Source organism: Castor canadensis, chromosome 10, assembly GCF_047511655.1.
Source record: "Castor canadensis chromosome 10, mCasCan1.hap1v2, whole genome shotgun sequence".
In the NCBI taxonomy this organism is placed as follows: domain Eukaryota; kingdom Metazoa; phylum Chordata; class Mammalia; order Rodentia; family Castoridae; genus Castor; species Castor canadensis.
Genome location: NC_133395.1, coordinates 122,117,829 through 122,140,524, shown reverse-complemented (window position 1 = coordinate 122,140,524; position 22,696 = coordinate 122,117,829). Strand labels below are relative to the sequence as shown.

Genomic DNA, 22,696 nt, shown 5'->3' with positions numbered 1-22,696 from the left:
TGTCTTCCCATACCATTCTTTTTTTTTCCCCCCAGGAATGGAGCAAGACAGGCTAATAAATAAGGAACAGAACGCTGTGTCCACAGGGTTGTCTTTAAATTTAAGTCTGTTTTCTTCTTTCTGGTCTGCGTGCATACCTTCTTCTCTTAGAATCAGTTAGGGGTGAGGGACAGCAAAAATTGCGTTTTGCTTCCATCAGACCCTGGGCTTGCTTGGAAGGGCATTGATTTTTCTTACCATCGATGGTTTTTGTGAGATTGTCTGTGTATAGAGAGAGAGAAATAGAAATGCTAGTTCGCTGGTCACTTAAAGCATCCCAGCTGTACCATGGGATTGACAGTTGAACCCCAGAGAACCGCAGGCTAAAGTGGATACTGACCTCCCCTTGCTGGAGCATGGCCGGAGGGTCCTGACCCACACACATGCCTCTGCAGTGCATGGATATTTGTGTAGCTCCCAGCCACACTGATCCCTGGGCTAGGAATAAACCAAGTACTTCTCACAAAGCCTGCCTTATGGGAAGAAGGGAAACCATCTCTGTGCATTAAGAAAGCAGAGTTCCATGGAGAGGAAAAGGCCTGGCATCTATGTCTCCTTGCTGCTGAGTGGATCCTCCTGCCAGGTCCTCCAGTGTCAAGCCACCCATCATGCCAGCTATAAATGTGAGGTGAGACTTCACTGCATCCAGAGCTCTCTGGATAATGTAATTTGCAGTCCCACCTCCCTCCCACACATGTGCTTGTGCACAGGTGTCCATGTACACAGAGACACACCCAGCCCCCACACACACTAGGACTCAGGTAGCAAGAAAAGTGTATTTATTGAAGATTAGTAGAGGGACAGTTGGAGCCCCAATTGGTTGGATTATGTTGACTTGCAATATTTTGACATTGAGTCTCTTTCACACAGTTAACTGGAAAAAAAATAGTGGATCATCATCACTGTAGGGAAGAAATCCCCAGCAACAATTTGGAGACACAAATTACTTGGAGCAGTGGCTTGTATTCAAGTGAATATTTTGATGGGTCAGACACTAAGCAGATCATGTTTATTGGATTCATTTATTAATATAGCCATGCATTCAACCAGTATTTATTTACCTCTGAGTTTGGCTGAGATTGAATTTTTTGGACATGCTTTCTTTCATTGGAGACTTTCAAGCTTTATTTTCTTCCCACATGCCAGGTAATGAGGATGGGGAAGCATATAGGAACCCATTACTGCCTCTTTGATCTTATAGTCTAGTCAAGAAGACAAAGATGAAACAAAAATGTCACAAATTACCACTGTAATCATTTTGAATCTTATAAAGGAGAGCACACTCTTTTTCTTCCCCTAACCACTGTAATGCTCAGATGCTGATATTATGCTCATTTTACTGATGCAGGTCAATGGTTTAAAAATTGCCCCAAGTCACCCAGCCAGGAGGTGGCTGTCCAGTGCTGTGCACAGTTACAGAGGGAGGGAGAATTTCTCAAGTTGGGATGTGAGTTGTGATAGTACCAATTCCATCCTAGGGACCTTGGAATTCTAATCTAAGTGGATCTCCAGGGTTATAATTAATCAGCTGAAAACATTTTTACAGTTCAGAGAGCTCATTATAAGTCATGCCTTCTTCAGCTTTAAAATTGAAGAAGCCCCAGCAGTGGACTCTATAATGATCTGCCCAGGACTGTCAGGTTGGTGAACATAAACACAGTGTTTTATACCTGATGTTTGGAGTCCTACCCATCTGAATTGCAACCCTGGGCCACCTGGCCCACAGGGTGATGGTTATATACAACTCTGGCAGATGAGAATTCATTCACGTTTATTCTGCAAACACATTTTGAGCACCAAAAGGATTGTGGGTGCTGCGAGCTCTGTGAGTACAGAGTTGGGGGTAAGATCCCCTGCTGCCATGTGGATTCGTTCAGCTACAAAATTTATAGAGAAATTAAGACAGGGTGGATAGCTTACAAAAGTCAACTTCAAGAGTGCCTTGCTAAGCAAGAGATGGCTACCTTTGCCACTTTAAAGGAGTGATCCATGACCACCAAGGAAGTGACATCTCCATGCTAGTTTTCATGACCAGAAGAAGTTAGCTATACAGAGGAGAGAGTTTTTTTCAGGGAGGGAGGGATGAAATTGTTGCGGTGTTGGAGGAGGACTGATAGACTAAGTAAGCATGTTGAGCCAATTGTGTTGGAGAGAGACAGAAGGGAGCCAAGTCACGTAGGGCCTTGACATTTTAATAAAGACTATGAATTTTGCTAATAAAAAAAATAACCATAGAACCACCCTTTTTAGAGGCAAGTACACACTTATTGCTCATCTTTGGACAACATTAGCCTTCTTATTCAGGTCCCTGCATGCAAAGAAGACCCTGCAGGAAAATATGAGTGAACGAATCACAAGAGACTGTTCTCTCCTGAGTTGAGCGAGCAGATAGAGCTTGAAAAATCTCACACATGCCCCAAGAGAGTAGCTTTCCTTTAGGTAAAACTGATAATATACCTGAGCTTTAGCCAGGAACCCACCCACTTTTTCCAGGGTACTTCTTGGTTGGGGAGGGGGATAGGGGATCCCGAGGGGGTCGTGGTCATCCCAGGATGCAGAAGCACAACCCAAGAGCCAACATGGAAGCTGCTCTTCTTCACACTTACCTCTGCATGAAAACAGGAACCTATTTACTTGCAGGATGTTCTCAAAAATGCCTTATAATGGGAAGGTTCGGGAAAATTGCATGTAGGAGAATTTATAGTATTTGCTGGATTGCCTGATTTCACTTGAATTTTGTACAAAACCCTGCCTAGACAGCTTTTGTTTTCAGATGTGATCTGGAAAACACTTTTCCACTTTCTTAGTAGAGTTCATCTGCTCAGTCTACTTGTTCATCATTTAGCATGACATCCTCTGCTCTCTGCTCTGCCTTGAAATTGGGAAGGCTCTGGAAGTGATTAGATGGTGGTAAAGCAGCTTTTATGATTTGTACGTCAGAGATAAGCAGCAGGGACATCAACTCCTCTTGCCCAATAATGAAATAATAATAATAAAAAAAGTAGACAGTACAACATTTAGCAGAATGCACTGGGCTGGACTTATCTAGCCCAGCTGCTCGAAATGTAGTTAGGCCTGTGATGGTTGCATCTGTATGGAACATGTACAGCCCTTTGCTGCTGGTCATGACTCCCTGCACAATACAGTATGGCACCTGCTTACACAGCATCACAGTGCACTGGGCAAAATGTAGGGATGATTTAAAGTATGGGGGAAGATGTGTGTGTGCTATATGCAAATCCTATGTCCTTTCATCATAAGGGGTTTGAACACCCATGGATTTTGGTATCTCCAGGGGTCCTGGAACCAATCCCCTGTGAATACAGAAGGACCTCTGTAGTTTCTGTTTGCATTTCCAGTGTCAAAAATGTTACTCTTTCACAATCATTGATTTATTTTTATACTGTTTTATTAAGGTATGACTTATATAGAATGAAGTAATAGATGATAAAAACTACACCTCAGCAAGTTTTTACACCTGTATGTCCTTCTATAACCTTCTTCTAGGTCTAGCAATAACACAATTTCAGTGCCCTGGGAGATGCCTCCTCCCCCTGACATCTGTCACAGACACCCTTAGTGTGTTCTCAGACCTCATATAAATGGAGTCATATGGCAATCAAGGAATTGGTGTCATTGTCATTATTCGTTCTCATCATTAAGTTTCCACTGTGACAGGGCTCCATGTCTGTGACCCTTATGACATTCAGGACTAGGTAACTCTTGAGGGTGGTGGGGATTGTCCAGTGCATTGTAGGATGCTGAACAGCATCTCTGGCCTCTGCTTAAGATATGCTGGTAGCACCCATCCTAGTCATGATGACCAAAAATGTCTCCAGATATTTCCAAATTTTATGTAGAGTTGAAAACCATTGTATTATATGGATATACTTTTCTTTTTTCTTTTTTTTTTTTTTTTTTTGCAGTACTGAGATTTTTGAACTTAGGTCTCAAACTTGCTAGGCAAACTTGCTAGGCTCTACCATTTGAGCCACACTACCCCATCCTCCAGTCCTTTTTTTGCTTTAGTTGTTTTTCAGATAGGGTCTCATGCTTTTGCCCAGGCTGACCTAGGACCACAGTCCTTTCATGTAGCTAGGATTACAGAAAAACACCACCATACCCAACTTGTCCTTTGAAATAGATTCTCCCCCAGGCTGGCCCCAAACCAAGATCCTCCCAAGTAGCTGGGATTTACAGCTTCCACACCTAGCCCTTACAATTTTAAAGAATAATTTCAAATTCACTGAAAAGTTGCCAAAATAGAACAAAGACCACCTACAATGTACTTTTCCCTAGATTCATCTGTTGTTAACAGAGAGAGGCAAGAATATGGCAAGGGTGATAATGGATCATTGCAATCTAAACGTGTGTTGTCAGTGACCAGAAATGGCAAAATTATGGATCCTTTCCATTGTAATGAGTGGAAAATGCCAAGGCTTTGCCACCTGGTCCATCTCCAGCGTCTCCTTAGAGTGCCACTTTAAATTGTGCAGAAGGCAAGTTACTGAAGTCAACATCTCCCACGACCTTCCATTTGGTTTTGTGTCAGGGCTTCCAGGAGCTCATTTGACAGCACTTAGGAAATGAAGATTCACAGCATGGGCACCCACTCTTGAGGGATCAGGATTATTGCTTTATTTTATACAGTGCCTCTCTTGGAGGTTGGAGGGGTATCCTGAGGCTCCATTCACATCTTCTGGCTACTAGAGACCCATTTATAACCCAGAATAGTCATTCACTCTACAGGCCAAGAAAGTAAATATACTTTTATCTCCACCTAGGGAGTCAGTGCCCAAGACACTTAAGATGGAAGGCCACCTGCCACTTAGGGACCCAGGCAGAGTGGGAAATTGCTGCAAGATGACAAAGAAGTAAAATGGTCTAGAACCATAGAAGTAGATTCTAGACTTAGTATAGCCAGGAACAGGTTGGGCGCAACCCAGTCTCTGTAGCTTAAAATTTCTTTATCCAAAATGTCTGTTCTATGGAGCTTATAATGCATCATTAGAATCAAAGAGGTAAATACTTGGTAAAGTGAAATTCTAAACAGAATATCATGCATGAGATTCGCAGTACCTCCGATGAGCCTTTGAAGGAATGGGTAACTAGAAAAATGCATCTCTTGGATGCATTTGAAACCTGTGCCCCCTCTAGGTGTTCACTGCCCTACTGTGGGGTGGGGAGAGCACCCTGTCACACAGACATATCTGAGACACTTTGTGCAGTGCATGACTGCAGGTCACACACCTCCCCCCCCAGAGATGACCAGCAGTGACAGTGATAGTGACTACTCCAGTCCCAGCCTACTGCTACCCATTTGAATTAACTTGTGTCCTCTCCTCTTCTCCCCCCAGGCCTCTCTACTGAAGGTGGCGCCAAGCGCCAGGAGCACCTATCTCGATTTTCCATGCCAGATCTGAGCAAAGACTCTGGAATGAACGTCTCGGAGAAGCTGAGCAACATGGGTACCCTTAATTCGTCCATGCAGTTCAGGAGCGCAGAGTCGGTGCGCAGCCTGCTGTCTGCGCAGCAGTACCAGGAGATGGAGGGGAACCTCCACCAGCTCAGCAGCCCCCTGGGGTACAGGGATCTGCAGTCCCATGGGAGGATGCACCAGAGCTTTGACTTTGATGGGGGCATGGCGGGCAACCAGCTGCCGGGGCAGGATGGGGTGCGCATCCAGCCGATGAGCGAGCGCACGCGGAGAAGAACTACGCGCGATGACAACCGTCGCTTCCGCCCTCACCGGTCCCGGCGCTCCCGCCGCTCGCGCTCGGACAACGCGCTGCACCTGGCCAGCGAGCGCGAGGCCATCTCCCGGTTGAAAGAAAGGCCCCCTCTGAGAGCCAGGGAGGACTATGACCAATTCATGCGACAGCGGAGCTTCCAGGAGAGCCTGGGCCAGGGATCCCGGAGGGACCTGTACGGCCAGTGTCCGAGGACTGTATCGGACCTGGCTTTGCAGAATGCCTTTGGGGAGCGATGGGGACCTTACTTCACTGAGTATGATTGGTGCTCCACCTGCTCTTCCTCTTCTGAGTCTGACAATGAGGGCTACTTCCTAGGAGAACCAATCCCCCAGCCGGCACGTCTGCGATATGTCACCAGTGACGAGCTGCTGCACAAATACAGCTCATACGGTGTCCCCAAATCCTCCACGATAGGTGGCAGAGGACAGTTGCACAGTAGGAAAAGACAGAAGAGCAAAAACTGTATCATTTCATAATAGGATGGGGGTCAGAGAACGTGGGAAGATGGGAGCTAAGAATGTAAATTCAGAAACTTGCACTGTTTTAAATTTTCAAGAGCTTTTGGGGGTGGTTCATGAGGGAGAAAGGGAAAGCGTTCTCAGTGGATAGAGGCAAGATTGCAGATTGACTCGTAGGTAGTCACAGTCCTTGGCATGTTGAGTATTATTTGCACATTTCACTTTGGAAACACAGTAGACTCTGGGGAGGCCAGGGTTGGTCACTTCCTTCCCATCAGTTCTGTATGGAGTGGCCACTCGCAAGATGGCTCATTGTTACCTGCTGGCTTATATCCTTTCTGGTTCTCTTAATTTTAGGACCCTTTTTGCAGTAAGTAATTTCTTTATCAGCCAGGACCCCAGACTAAGTTATTTACATGTCCATTGTAAATGCAATGTAAATGAAAGTTCTGATAAAATATTTTTGTATTTTGTAATATCAAAGGAATTTCTATATCGTAGGACTCAGTGGGGACTTGCATGCCTGTCAGCATTGTCTTGGAGTAGTAGTCAAAGGTGGCCCAGGACCACCTTTTTTTTTTTTTTTCTCTATACAAACTTTGTTGTTACATGTCAGTGAAACCTTTTTCAAAGGAGTATATTCAATTTGGCTTTTTGTGACTGGAAAAAAAATTAACTATTCTACCCAAAGCATTTTATGCTCCATCGTTAAGGAGCCATCCTTTAGCCCGCTCCCACCCTCAGTAGAATTTATTCTCTACAAAGTGATAGTATTTTTTTTTTATTGCCAATGTAACTTTTGCCAATTAGAGAAACCAACCAGTGTCAGTACGGTTCCGTGAGAAATGCCATCCCTGCTGAGGACATTGAAGTTGCTTAATGTTGATCTATCCCTTGGGGAAAATCAAAGTGATCGTGAGTGGTGCCGTTATGTGTGTCAGCATGACGTTGTTTTGAATGTGGCATTATTTTCTGGTGCTCCCACTTCCTGGATTGTATTATCTGCTTTCCTTTTCCAAAGGCAGACAGAGCTGCTGCCTTAGCCTGACAACCGGGTGTCCTCACAGCAGATGAGCTTCTGTGTTTGGAATGGAGGGACAGGAAGGTTCTGGGGACTCTGGGTGTGGTGGTGTGTTGCGTGTTACACATGGAGAAGGAATAAGGCAACTTGAAAACAAAGTAAGTCAAGATACAAGTTAAGGGAGGAAGGTCAGGGAAGAACAACTTCCAGATTGCAAATCAAGGAAAGTTGACACCCACCTTGAGTAGCCCCCAGTGCTTTTAGGGAAGACCCAGCTTAATAAACTCAGTAACCAGACTGACTGGGTCCCCCAGAGGACATGGCTGGTGAGATTTCAGATTTCTCTGTTGAAAGAGAGATTTCCACTTTGAACTTTGAGGCCTGTTGGTCAGACAGAAAATAGGCTCATAAGTGAGTTTGCTTAAAGAAGACATTTAACGGTTGTGCTGTTTATAGTAAAATAAAACTTCCTGCCCTGCTTCAGTTAAAAATGAAGCAGTTGCCTTTTTTGTCCATTCTCCTCCTCCCCTCAGTGGATTGTAGCAGTTGAAATAATCCATCAGAGGACCCACCTTTAGTGAGATGTGCTGTTCCTGTAGTACAACGGTGTGTCTCAGTGACCATCTGCCATGGTGAGGTGAGCGTGGTCTCTTTTCAGTATAGTAGTTAACATTTTCTAGTATTTTCTATGGAGAGAATGAGAAAAATGGCTTTTTCAGACACCATCCCAAATGGGTTTGGGGTAAGGAAGGCTGTAAAGGACATGGTAATGGCACTCCATTCAGGATGTATTAAAATAATTTGCTTTTCAGGTATTAATATGACATTTGTCATTGTCACTGATTTTTTAAAAAAAGCAATGCAAATGTTGGTTGTGGCTGTTTTCCGCATGCTATCTTCATATCTAAATGCTTCATTAATTATCTGAGCCTCTGGAGAATTAACTCTATTACGTTTGTATAGTAAGTTTGTAAACTACTTGGCAAACTGATTAAGAAATAACATGCAACACCACGCTACTACAGTGGCAGGTTTCTGGTAGACATTGGGTATGTCCGATTTGGAGTTTTGAGTTTCTTGATTGATCAGAATAAAAATGCATTTATGAAGAAAAGAAAAGAAAGAGGAAAAGTAGATCACTTAGCAAATAGTAGGTTGAAACTATGTCTGTCCTCTGTGGCCCCAAATCCAATGAAAGAAATGCTCCCAATAAAAGTTGTTTTCGAACTCCATCCTTCTTAGAGTAGCTCTTACACTTCCCAAATAAGGCTTGAGCCACCATCAGCAAACAAGAAGGTGGCCTAGAAACTGACATATAACCAATACCCAAGGAATCTGGAAGCTTAAGTAATTTCAGGTCTAGCTGTGCAAAAAAAGCATCCAGGGATAACTGTCCAGAACATAACGTATAATGAGATACAGGCCTCAGGGTCAAGGTGCCTATTAGCAAGACCACCTCCTTTTCCTCCACCACTGCAGATGTCTTCCTACCCCAATTGTAGTGAGGCATCTTACAGAGGATGTCAATAGAGGATGGCTAGGTCCTCACAATGATGGTGCGTCCTCCAAATGAAGGAATGCCATGAAGAGAGCAGGATGCCATTGCTTTAGGATTTCTACCTAAAAGTGATAACTTACGCATAACATTCCACAATCTCATTCCCCAAGAACTTAGTGCATTCTTTCCTAAAGCAAGAACTTAAGGTCCTCCCTTGATTTCTGCAACTTAACCATTTGCTCTTATGGTCAAGTTTCCCCTGTGAGTGGGAAACTTAGAGCATTTCATCTTTTACAGAAGTTATCTTTTCCCACTTTCCTCTCCTTTCTGCTGCCTTGCTTGATTTTTTTTTCTATCTCTCCTAATATTAAGCTTATCATTTGCTTACAACTCCAGCTCTGGAGTTCAGTCCATTTCTCATTGCTGCTCAATTCAGTGGCAACAGAATTGACTCTTTCCCAGGTCCAAGAAGTATAAGTTATTGAGATTTTCTGAATGGCCTTGCCAATACTTAGCAGCCTTGGTACTGTGAAAAGGTTTCTTAGCAACCTGGTGGCATTGAAAGTGGCTTTAAGAGACCCTTCTTTCTGTCACATAGTTCTGGGATCTCTACCAAGTGTGAAGGTGAATAAGGTGAGGGAAATCAGACCATACTTCCTGGTTTTTCACTTGCCCAAAGGAAAATTGCTGGTGTTGGTTGTTTGACACCTTCTTTCCACATTCATTCCTATTTCTAACCAGCTGAGCTAACAAGTAATTTTGTTTTTCTAATATGAGACTTGGAGGCAGTACTTTCTCATCTTTTCTTGTAGGATATCCCTGTACTCTAACAAAATGAGGTTTCCTCTCAGAGCAGCTTTCTGCTTCTTCGGTTCTATAGGCATTGTTGAATTTAAGTGGGGCCAGTGATTGCACAAATATAGCAGCAAGTCTGTCCTCCCAGCCACTAGAACAGATAATAAGCAATGGATTGCTGTATACTTTCCCAGAAAATGTGGGGGTACAGCCCTAGAAATCTGAGTAATGCTCCAACCAGCCAAGACCAGTTGATCTTCTTTGTATGATAACGAATCTTATTTATGAGCTGATTCTTATCTGTCTTTCCACCCTGGGCTCTCTTGCCATGAAACAAAAACCAGTACACCAAACATTTAGGAAGCATCAATCATAAATAATTGGGAGACTCCATTTCCTGTGTCCCCCAGATTAGGGATGCTAAGGGAAGCTGATCTCTCAGGCTAAATAAAAGCAGACCTCTTTGGTCTCCTTTTCCATCCTCATGTTCTTTGCCAATTAGTACAGGTAGCCTTTTGTTCACTTTGCAGAGGTCAAAGAAGAGTCTATCTGATTCTTCATTGAATCACACATTTTAACAAGAATGAGAACAAATATTTAAATCCCAGGAGAAGTGCCCTTTGTGTATTTCTAACAGAAACCAGATGCTTTTGCTTCATAATGAAGACCCATCTATGGTTAAGGAACAGTGCAAAATTGAACCAGTTATCTGAATATTTCATGCAAGAAGGTTTGCTATTAGCAATGATCTGGCACTTTCAGGGCTTTACAATGGGCTCTGCAGACAGCATTCTACAAGCTCCACTACTGATTTTGAAAGTCATTGCCAACTGCCACCTTTTAAAAGCCACCATTCTTGAAATACAAGGGAAGGGACCTTTGCCTTGTCTCCAGTGGTTTATTCCTCTGGGGCCTTGGCAGACAGCTAAGCATGTCTGTGTGACCATTCCGAAGTCGTCATCAAGGTCAAGATCAAGAATGGATTAGATTCTCTTTCCATTTTCTCATAATAGTAGTCCAGTCAGCACAAGATTCCCACACAACACTACTCACTGCGGAGAGTTACCTTGTTTTATAAGCTTACTTCCTGCTTTCCTGCTGACAGAACTAGCTTTCCTCAAGAGAATAAAAAAGAGGAGGGAGAAAAAATCACATAGTGTTAGGGAACATCTCTGTGATTTAGATGTGATAATTCATGGGATAGAAAACATTGTCTAGTTCTATCCTGAGTTTTCTGAGAAAATCCCTTCACCTGACTGGGCCTTTGGTCTTTGATGTTCAGTAGGTCACTGATCAAGCTTTTCTAAATTTTTCAGAGTTACTTACCAATAAGGTCTGTCATCAAGCCTACCTATTTGATTTCCATATTTTTCCTAAAATGTTAGGATTCTATCATAGACCCTGACTGAACATTGTAAGGTCTTCAAGTCCTCCATTTTCATTAGCAAACTAGGACTTGACAGTATTCCCTCTTCTAAACTCATTCCTTCTTACACAGGATTGCTTTGCCTATCTCCTGTTTTAATTTCACATGCATAAACACAATTTCAGAGGGCCTGAGAACATGAGGCAGGCCAGAGTCTGTGTTACTTGTCGAATGTCAAACTGTTTGTCAAGGAGGTTGCCACAGGCCTTTGGTGTGGGCTCTGCCAGAGACTGTCCCAAACACTTTGCTTGAGATCCGTGCCCTGTAAAATGGATATGATGTTTTACCAATGTCTGTAATACATTTGTAAACTTCCAATAAAATTTGAATAAAAGAAATATTGCCATTGTTCTCAGTCCTTTCTCACCTTCCAGATTTGCAGGATGGTCTTGACCTTCTGTCTGTCACCTCAACAGATAAAGCCAGCATGTGTCAGGGAATGAGACTTACTATGAGAGTTGAACCTGAGTGTTGAACCTGAGTTTGTCGATTTTGGCCAGTTAATTCTTTGTTGTAGAGAATCTTCCTGTGCAATGTAGGGTTGAAAGGTGCTTAGCATCACTGTCCTCTACTCACTAGATGCAACAGCAGCCCCTCCCACCTCCCTAGTCACAAATACAAGTACTTCACCTATCACACCCATTAGGACGCTACTGTTCAAAAAAGCAAACAATCAGAAAACAAAATAACAAATGTTGGTGAAGATGTGGAGAAGTTGGAATATTATGCACTGTTGGTGGGAACATAAAATGATGCAGGGCTGAGAAAAATGGATAGTAGTTTCTCAAAAAATTAAAAATAGGATTACAATATCCAGCAATTCTCCTGGGTATACACCAAAAGAACTGAAAGCAAAGTCTCACAGAGATATTTATCAACCATGTTAACAGCGGCATTATTTACAATAGCCACAAGGTGGAAGCTACTAATGGATGGATGGATGACCAAGATGTGGTATGCACATACAGTGGAATAATGTCCAGCCTACAAAAGGAAGGAACTTGTGCCATGCTGCAAAACGGATGAACTTGAGAACAATAAGGTAAGTGAGATAAGTCCGCCACCAAAAGACAAAGACTGTATGATTCCACTTAAATGAGGCATCTAGAGTCAAGTCATAGAGTTCAAAAGTAGAAGGGTGGTTATCACAGGCTGAAGGAGAGAGAATTGGAGATTTACTGTTTAATGAACATAGAGTTTCCATTTTTCAAGATAAAAAAGAATTTGCTACTGAACTGTATGCTTTAAAATAGTTAAGATGGTAAATTTTTACATTTTTATTTTACCGCAATTTAAAAAAATGTCTCCACACATTACCAGATGTCCCCTGAGGGCAAAGATGCCTGGGGTTGAGAGCCACTGGCTTAAATGCAGCCTTTCTCAGCATCCTGGCTTCTTGGGGATTTTTTTTTTTTTTTGACAGTACTGGGGTTCCAATTCTGGGCTTCACACTTGTTAGGTAGGTGTTCTACCACTTGAGTCATACCTCCAGCACTTTTTGCTCTGTTATTTTGGAAATAGTCTCTCACTTTTTGCCCAGGTTGGCCTGAACTGAGATCCTCCTATTTTAAGCTTCTTAACGTAGCTGGGATGATAGGCACACAATGGCATGCCCAGCTTTTTTTTCTGTTGTTGGGGTCTCTTCAACTTTTTTTTGGGGGGGGGCTCCTGGTACCCAGCTCCCTTGGGGATTCTTAAAACTGATTCCTGTTCAGGCCACACAGTAAACTCTCAGTTCTTAGCAGGAACTGAAACCAAGTGACCCCAAAACATTTTTATTTGCTTGTAAGCAAATATTGAGTGATTTGTCTGCAGAGTTAAATCCATAACTGTTCCTGTTAGGACAGTTTTAACATTTTCTGTGAGCCAGGACCAGGGCAGCACATAAGTCTATTTTCTCATGTCTGATTCACGTTTAGAGTTGCTGGATGTTGCAATATCATTCATTTATTCAGTCCACATACATTTATTAAGGGCTTACTCTATGCCAGACACTGCTCTAGGTGCTTAGAATATAGCAATATGTAAAACAAACAAAAACCCTACCTTAAAGGAATTTACAAACTTAACTTTCAACTAGGCAAGGAATCTGGAAGAGCAAATAGTCTCCCCCTCCTAACCATGAGGACTTGGGAGACACAGGTGAGAGTTATTTCATTCTAAGGCTTTCCAGGTGCCTTGGGATAAAGACGTGTTCAAAATGACCATTCATAGGCCCTGCCTGCAGTATGCATGGCCTTCTGGCAGCTGTGGGCTGGACTGTATTGCCTCCTCTTCAGCCAAAATGAAGGGAGTCAAGAGAGGCACCTAGTCAGCAATATATATAACATGGTAACCCAGACTCTTCATATTCCCGCTTTCAAGAATGTAAACTTAAGAAATTGTGACAGAACAGGGCAGAGGGAGCTGAAGTTGAGAGGATGTGTAGGGAGAAGCCAGGAGCTGGAGTGTGGCCTAGGAGTGTCATAGTGACAAAGATAAGACAGAAGCTTAGACCAAGAGCAGGTCTAAGAACAAAGACGGGCTGAGCCCAGATGCATCAGAATTGACCAGAGGAGCTGACCCCAGAGCTCCCGCTCCTCCAAACAGAATCTAGTTCTTTCCATGGAGGTGTTCTTCTAGGATGACCATTTGATTTGGGTCTTCCTCATTGCAATTCTCTGTTGTTAGAGCGCACATCCACATAGTGTCTTCCTCAGGCTCGGGTATACCTGACAATCCTACTTAAAACATGGAAAATTCTGAGTGCCAGCTATGCACCTTTCCTTTTGCCTCCATGCCCCTTTAACACTTTGAATCCTGTCTCAGCCACTTGCTGGTTTTTATGTGGGGGAATGTCTGTGTGCCCTCTGAGACTTGTCTTTTAATCTATCAAATGGAAGAGTTTTCATGGGTATTGTGTGTTTACAAGAATAATAGATGTCAACCTGTTAGCACTGTGCCTGCTACACCAAGAGCTCAAAACTCATCAACTGTTGCTGCTATTACTATTATTATTCCTCTTCTTCTCAAAAGAAAGGATGGCAGGAACTACATACTTGCTATCTGGTCTAACATTACTCTTTATCTTTTCTCTTCATGTAAGCATAAATAGGATTTAGAGACATCCAAAGAAGACTTGAATATTCACAATGTGTAAAAAAATGCTTACAGAGCTTATTTAAGAACCCCTGATCCTTTCCACAGTGGTCTGGCTCAGTGGAACTGGGGTTGAAGTCCAGAATCTACTCTGTTATCAAGACACTTCGTGTCATTCTGCTCTACCTGGTGTAATGTCAAGAAATTCTACCTTAGTAGTTTTTTTCTTCCAAGTCTCTGGGAAAAATAAAACAAGCAACAATAAATGTATCTCCAGTCACATGTGCTTCGATGAATCTGGTAGCAAACCCATTGGTTTGGATGGAGAGGTTTGATCCACGTGTTTATAACCCAAATTTGGAGGATTTGGGATGTATTCACTTTTGTCTGATGAAGTGATAATCTTCAAAAAGTTAAATTTACCTTACTAATTTTTCCTGATAGGCATATAGCACTACTGCATTAAAGAAAGTGAGCTTATTGTGAAATACAGTCTAGCAATTGTGTTTAGATTTTAGCATTCTCCTCACGGCTCAAAGTCAAAGTCTTTTCGTGGTCAAAATTACCTACATAGAGTATTTAAAATTTCACATCTCTGGCCCTATTCCTAGAGGATCTGATTCAGCAGGGCCTGAGAAACTGCATTTTTCTTACTCATTCAGCAAGACTACCTTTTGGGGGAAAGTGTCCATGCCTCTCACCATGGGAAATCCTTTATCTTCTGGAGCCCTTGTGCCCAGCTTGTGTTTTGCTTCTGGTGGAAGGGTCTGCTTCTCAAATCTTCACTACTGCCTGTGTAAGGTGGACACTGCTCTACTTTTGCCCTAAAGTGAGAAACATTGGCCCCTTTAGAAAACCCACCCCAGCATGACTGCTAAATTCAGCAGACTTTGTCTGAGAGAGAAGTCCATACTTTAACCCAAAAAGGATAGCTTATCAGGAAATGTAGCAGATACATAATTGAAGGCAAACACAGGCTAAAGTTTAGGGGGAAATGACAAAAACATACCCACCCTGTGAGAGATGACATGATGTAAGAACTTTCTCAGTGAAATACCAGTAGATACTTTTCCCCAAGTTGGTCAATTCTGGAGATATAAACAGATGGTTGATAGACAGCTTTGTCCCCTTAACACATGTTAACAAACAGAGGGACCAAAAGAAAAAGTAAACTCAATATCCTCAGGAATTTGGACCATAAAGGACAACCATCTAAGGTTAGATTCTTTGGATTTTAAGTAATCAAAGCTTATTTCACACAAACTTGTGCAAAAATAAATAAATAAGGGGTGGGTAGCTACAGTTTATTTGCAAGATATTCCATGTCTCACAAGAACCCAATGCAAGCAGCTTTGTGTCAGCCTGGAATGGGGAAGCCACTAAGATTTCAGAAGGTTTCTACCCCAAGTTTTAAAATTCTACTTGTCTTCCATTGTCTACTTAATCATCTCCCTTTTAATGTGCCTTTGTGGCTTTGGGGAGCTCATGGTGGGAGGCAGGGTATATGGCTCTCCCTAGCTCCTGAGTTGCCTCTTATTCTTACAAGATACTCTGATGGATTTACTTTGGATCAGGTCTTACCAGACACTGGAGGACCAGGGTGGAGGCCCAGGTGCTAGCATGCTGGCAGAGGGCTAGTTCTTATGGGCAAGGGAACAATTTCCAATTAGAGAAAGCTTTGGGCTAAGCAGACATCCCCAAATGTTTCTGCTAAAGGAGCTATTCTAGGAACAACCAGGGGAACGAAAAGGGATTATCTACTAGATATATTTCTAAACAGTGTTTGCACTCCATCTATTGAATTCAACCTATGATCCCACAGGAAAGTTTCTACAATCTACCAAATCCTAGGGTTCCAACTGGCCCAGACTCAGCTAAGTATTGCATTCAAAGGAACACAATGCAACAACCAAAAATATTATAAATTCATACCCACTATTTCAAGTCTGTGCTGTCTCTCAAGAAAACACCAAAGGAACAGGTGAATTCCTAATACATAGCAAATGTCTTAGAAAGTCTCTTTCCCCACTGCTGTTCTTGTCACTGTTCTGCAACTTTCCCCTCAAATTCTCTCTTCCCCCCTCCCCAGTCCCAACTTATACCCCCAACTTACCCAGTGCACAGGTTTTTTTCTGTCATACTTCCTGTTCCCTTGCCTATTCTTTATCATGTAATAAAACTGTACACTCTGTCTGGTTTCATTTTTTTTTTGCCTCTGCTTAGCTCAATACCTGGGACAGTATTATTTCTGATACTAGATGAGTTTTTCTTTTCCTCTCCCAAAATTCAGGGACCATGAAGGATTTTTGTCCTTTGCTTTGTAACTTGTGTGAATTCCATCCAGGTAGCAGGTAAAATGGTGGCTGCGGGAAAGTTATGTTTGTGATCATGGTCAAGGTCTAAAACCCACTGGCCACTCTTTGTGGTAGGCAGGGTCTCTGGTCTGGCACTTTCTTTGTTCTTTGTCAACTCCTCACAAAAACCATAACTACTGGAAAGCATTGCATGATGTGCACACAACAAATAAATGCCATGAAAATCCACCTGAAATGATCTTTCAGTTTTTCTTCATGGACTCTCCTGGCATCTAGCTCTTTGTAGCACTTCATGTTCCAACCACTTAAAACATTCACATTCCAACACTCTGCCTTCTGCTAGTACTCTACTTGGCTGACTAATCCTTAGATATACTTCCTCTAAGATGAAGTCAGGTCCCAGCAAGTTGAAAACAGGTATCTCTGGGCTCCCATGGAACTGTGCCTCTCTCCTATTAGTACCTTGCCATTGTGGGTCTCCTTTTCTCCCTTTCATAGGGATGCTAGCTGTCCTTTAGCACTGTTGGCTCTGCAGCCTAAAACATTGTAGGTGCTCAAAAAATATTTTGAAGGAATGTCGTAAGATTTCTAAACTTCCTGGTTCAGTTAAATTCAAAGGAGGAAGAGGAAGTATGAATTTAGTGTTTCACACATGTGAGCATTTGGGTCCCCACCTGAACTCTTAAAGGAGCCCTAGTCCAAGGGTTTCTAAAGAAAGTGCTTTTTCTCCCCACTGTATAATAAGCTGCTACAGGCAGAATTTCACTCAGCTCTCCCTACAGTGGCTGTGTCTGAGATCAGGTTTGCATTGCTGAATTTCCTTTTTTTTTTTTAATAGATTCTATCAAGGCAATGGTGTTTTCCAATTTAAAGGAGTAATAGTGCCCTTGGACTCCATAATGAAGCTACCAGTATTTCAAGTGCTATCAACTACAAATACAGAAAGCAGAGTCAAGAGTTCATGCCACTGAATTATAATCAGATGATTTATAACATAATGAAAGAACCATCACTAGGAAGTGAGGATTTAAGAAAAATTGAATCCATATGGATTGGGAAAATGCTGCAGAAGAATAAGCTTATATTAGCAAATGGAAAACATTATCATATTTCAGCATACTTCTTTTCATAGGTCTAGTGCTAATTACAGTGCCATTGTTTATTGGAAAATGTGCCTAACCAAGCAAGGAGAAAATCAGGGCACACTTAGTGGGTAATAGGAATCTGCACTGAATTAGAAATAAGTTGGATGTTACAACGCTTAATTTAATAGAAGCTCCAATAGCAGAAATAAAGAAAAAAAAAAACACAAAGAAGTGATGTTTTCTAACCAGTACCAAAAAGTGATTCTAGCAAAAGCAAATGTTATTCTGACATTTCAGATACAATCAGCTGAATATTAACTGTGAATAGGAATCCAATGGACAAAGCTTTGTAAAAGCAAATATTCAAAAATTAACTAATGCCACAGTCAACAAAGTTTTTACACATATTAAAACCAAATCATTTGAGAGGCAGAGATAGGAGGCTCCTGGTAAAAAGTTAGCAAGATCCTCTTTCAAAAAACCAAGCTAGGCACGGTGGTGCATGCGTGTAAATCCCAGCTACTTGAGAGGCAGAGGTAGGATGATCACGCTGCATGACCAGCCAAAGGAAAAGAGCAAGACCCACCTGAAAAACAAGCAAAAAGGACGAATGGTATGGCGAAAGTGGTAGAACATTTGCCTAGCAAGTGCAAGGAACAATACTACCAAAAATAACTTTTTAACCTTAATCTATAATCTAGAGTTTATCTCTTTTACCAAACTGGAAAAGTAGATCTTATCACCCAAAAGTAAGCACTGTATGCCTGACTTATGGAGAAATCAGAGAACTGTGAGCATGTACTCTGACCTATAAAGAAGAGAAACTGACTATATTCCTTTCATTTCAAAAATTGTCCCAGATAAAAAGCCCAGAAAAGAATTTGGCCCATTTAGTTACAAAATCTATTCTGTAAATCTCATCTATCAACTGTTTCAAGGTTGTTTCTCAATTCTGGTGATTGGGGAAATTTTGAGTAAGGAATAGGTGTGGCTGAGATGTTTACTGCTCCCCGAATGTCTATGTATCCTCTCAAGTTTCCAACCCCCTTGCAGCTCTGTGGGATCTTGTGACTATCAGAGTCAGGCAGTGGGCAGCCTCTGGGCATTTACCTCCATTTCTCATCCCAAGCCATGGTGACCTGGATACCAGTGTTGCAATACCAAATCGTTGCTAGAGACAATCCTTGAGTCACTGGGTGGCAGAAATCATCCATATAAGCTTTTCTTAATCAAGAAGTACACCTTCTTTGGGTTAAACTGAAGAGATTCAGAGTTAATATTTTTAGTACAGCCTATTGTAACTTATACATAAAAACCAATCTCAATTGACTGTCAAGGTTCTTTCTAAACTGGAGGGTCTAGTCAGGTGTATCATCTGATGACCACAGAAAGTTCTGAAGGTTAATGGGTTCAGTGGATTGGATGTAGGCCTTTTGTTAGTTGGTTTGGGTGGTTGCTTTTTTGGTTTGTTTAAATGATTAATTAACTAAAGCCTGTATCTATGATATTGGCCTTGGAGGACGATGGCCCTGGAGAACTACAAAGAACAAGCAGGTGCTTACCTATATTGCTCACCTGTAAGTGCTCAATAAACATTTGCCAAATCAAAGGAGTAAAAGAACTAACTAAATAATTAGAATGACCCAGGCAAAAATGACACAGATTGGAGTCCTTAGATATCTAAGTGCTTCCCTTGAAGGATGGAGGGACTTTCCCACTTCACACAATAGCAGAGGCAGTGGAAGAAAATCACTGTGTTGAATTCATGCTCGTTCCTCAGATAATTATTGAGCACCCACTGTGGGCATTATTCGAAGGCTGGAGAAAAAAACCAATAAGTCAGACAATTTTCCTGTCATACTGGAGCTCTGCTTTGCTTTTCAAATGCATATTTTTTAAGCCAGAATTTGGTCTATAAGCAAATTTTCCAGTTATCTAGTTATTTGAGTTAGGTGGCATAAAAATTAGACAGAAGGTTCAAAGACACCAGCATTGTGTCTACTCAACAAACCCAGCTTGACTGGAGTTTTTGATTACTAACCTGGCTGGCTGGCTTTCCCCTTCTGCTTCTCCCCAGAGATTCCCACCTCCCTAGGTCTTTGAACGAGCACAGGTCTCCTAGTCTGCATCCTTGCCCATGCTCATTCTGAAGAAAAGCTGCTTCCTTTGTCAGCTTCTGTTGATCAATTTCTGGATCAGTTTCCTGCTGTTGCTGTTACCAAGGGTTTGGAGATGACCCTGTGGTAAACATCCCCCACCAGGAGGTCAGAATGATGAGCGTTTTCAAGGAGGTTGTGGCATCTCCAGAGAAATGCTCCCAGTCATTATAACTAACCAAATTTGGCACTGAACAGGCCAAAGGATTCAAAAAAAGAGCCTGCCTCCTCTCTGGGCTGCTCCTCAGAGGACTGCCTGCGACACAGAGCAGTGTTCAAGGGAGCAGCACTGCAAAGGGCAGCCACACAGTTGCACAGCTGCTCATTCCTTCCCCTCCCCATCCCGCCAGTGCTTTCCTGCTCACTCCCCCGGCCAGAGTCACCAAACAGCTGTGAATACAAGCTGACCACCCTATAGCAGCTGGGTTGGAGAGAGACTTCCAGCAGCCAGTTCTGTCTTTCTTCTACCTGCAGTCTCCAGTGCTCAGCCAGTGTTTAGAATAGACCCAGTCTTGCCATGGGACATGTGCCCTCCAGAACCAAGTGTCTCCTGATCAGGGCAGGCCTCTTTGTTCTGCAGATTAATGCCACAAAAACAGTCCTATAACTGAATGCATTTTAAAAGATGTTCCAACCTTGGGTGCTAACAGCTGCAAGTAAAATCCCTAGAGTGGGCAATGAATTGTCCACCAAAGGACAAGTTACAGAGGGAGGATGGAAAAAAATGGACCCCGCAGAGCAAGAAAGTGAGACTTTCCAGATTATTCTCTGCACCTATCCTGGGGCCTCATCTACTCCTTCCTGTCCCCTCTCCTACTAGGAACACATGCCTGTGACCCGTGATGGCTGTTGGAGTCTCCTTGCAATGGCCTCAGCCATCTCTTTTAATAACAAGGTATAATAACATGGAAAACCACATCCAAATGTTGACAGTACACTAAGAGAAGGAGCCTTCATATTTCTTCACCAAGGCAAGAGAGTGCCCTCCTCCTACAATTCCACCTTCCTCAGGCAGAACCCTGTGAATTTGGATTTCAGGGAAGAATATAAGTCAGCTAGACCTCCAGGAGGAGGGGAAGGACATACAGGCCACTCCAGTACCAGGTATTTATTGGGTCTCCAAGTTTGAAATCAGGACAGGTCAGATCTGCATCCTCGATGGGTCTTTGTCCACACTGATGATTAGCAGCAGGAGAAAAGCCCATCTCAAGATTGGGCCAAGAGTATTCTTTAGTTGGACTTGGGTCACATGACAAGGGGAGAGGACATACAGGAGGTATGGGGATAGGTAGTAAACCCAAAACATGAAGCGTTTGATGTCCCCACTCCAGAGGAACTAATACAGAAACCTTAAAGCGACAGAGGTTAACATGAGAAGGGGATCAGGAACCAGTGTAAAGATCAGTTAGAGATGAATCAACCTGGGTTGTAACACATTTGTACATGGAAGCAATGCTAGGAATCTCTCTGTATAGCTGTCCTTAACTCAACTAACAAAAACACTTTGTCTTTCTTGTTATGCTTATGTCTTCTCTTCAACAAAATTAGAGATAAGGGCAGAACGGGGGGGGGGGGGGGGGGGCGGAGAAATGACCCAAACAATGTATGCACATGTAAATAATGAATAATAATAATAAAAAAAGAATATTCTTTAATGTTCTCCAGTGGTTGTAGTAATGAGCAGACTTCTAAGCAGGAGGTTCTGTTAATTTTTCTACAGATCATGTTCAACGAAGTGAAATTAAGAGAATCATCGATCCTTCGTTCTTGCTGACCAATTCTACTTTATGATTTCTATTGGCTAGTTGATGCTTCTTTGAGAAAGAGGAAGCACCATGAGAAAGAAACATTGCTTGTAAACAGACCTTCTGTCCCTTTCGTCCATCTTCTGCTGTCACAGGGATGGTGGCTCGGCAGTTAAGTAGACAAGGATAACACCTGTGGGCTAGAGGCTGTGCATTCAGCAGCATCTGGATACTAAACCCATAATTTGACCGAGAGCCTGCCCCAGTGTGCAGCAAACAATGCTACAACATGCCTGCTTGCATGTGCGCACACACACACTCTGTAGATTTGTAAGAATCACTTTTTTCCAAGAATTGTATGTATCTAACTAAGCGGTTAGGTTTAGTGTATTACAATAAATCCACCAAAAATTTTTGGTATAAGGGCTTTTTATATGCAAGTTTTATTTTAAAAAATTCAACATAATCCACTACTTCTTAGCTATAGCTAGAATGAGGCAATTGTACCTGAAAGAATGTTTGGGAAGAAAAGCTGAAAGACTGGTGAGAAGAGGTAGGTATGGTGAATTTTTTGAAGATGGTTAATGGAAGATCAACCAGGAACCATCCAGAAGATAGAGTATTTTATTGCTATTCACTTGGAGGCTAGTTTCAGGAGCTGTGGCCTTCTGGGGACATGGGATCAACTTTCAATGGAGATATGCCACAGATTGGGACTATTGATATGTTCCATCTTGGTTCCACCCCTTCCCAGCTGGGTACCTTGAACACCTCTCTCTCGGGGACCCAGATAAATGTAGATACAGCACCTGTGAGGCAAAGAGAAGCTCTCACTTACTAAGAGATGAGTGGAAGCAAGTGAAACCCAAACAGGCTGATCCAAGAGAAACAAATGTGTCAGCTTGGTTGACCCTGGTTATTTCTCTTTCTTCTCCCCATTCCTTTACTTCTAAGTGGTATGCATCACCCATCTTCTAAGCCTGGGGCTGACTCAGCTGAGAGCAGTGTAGGAGATGTAGACATGAGAAAGAAGACCTTTTCTGCCCAGATAGTAGAATTGCAGACAGTATAAGCCTCCATTTGTCTTCCACTGAGACGCCATATTGTTTCCTCTCACTAACTTCCAACAGGGACTATGTAGGAAAGGTCTGGGACCAAATCCTCAAGCCTTTGGATCTGTTCTATGTGACACCCTATCTGTGAGCCCCAGGCAAATTCAAAAAGTCAGCCATTGCTGGAGGCCAGTCCATATTTATACCACTTCCAGATGGCACCCTTTGATTGATGCTTGGCAAATGCATGAGTAAGTTTGCTTTCCTTAAAAAAA

At 42.5% G+C, this 22,696-nt stretch overlaps 1 protein-coding gene across 6 annotated transcripts in view; it reads left to right on the top strand.

Moving 5' to 3' along the window:
* The window catches only part of Prickle2 (prickle planar cell polarity protein 2), a 321,900-nt gene extending 310,572 nt beyond the window's left edge, over positions 1–11,328 (top strand). For all 6 annotated transcript variants that reach the window (XM_074044137.1, XM_074044136.1, XM_074044138.1 and 3 more), the window contains one exon: positions 5,397–11,328. In XM_074044137.1, coding sequence (XP_073900238.1) covers positions 5,397–6,268 — 872 coding nt within the window. In that variant the 3' untranslated portion in view covers positions 6,269–11,328. The remainder of the gene's footprint in view (positions 1–5,396) is intronic.
* Positions 11,329–22,696: the final 11,368 nt, after the last annotated feature.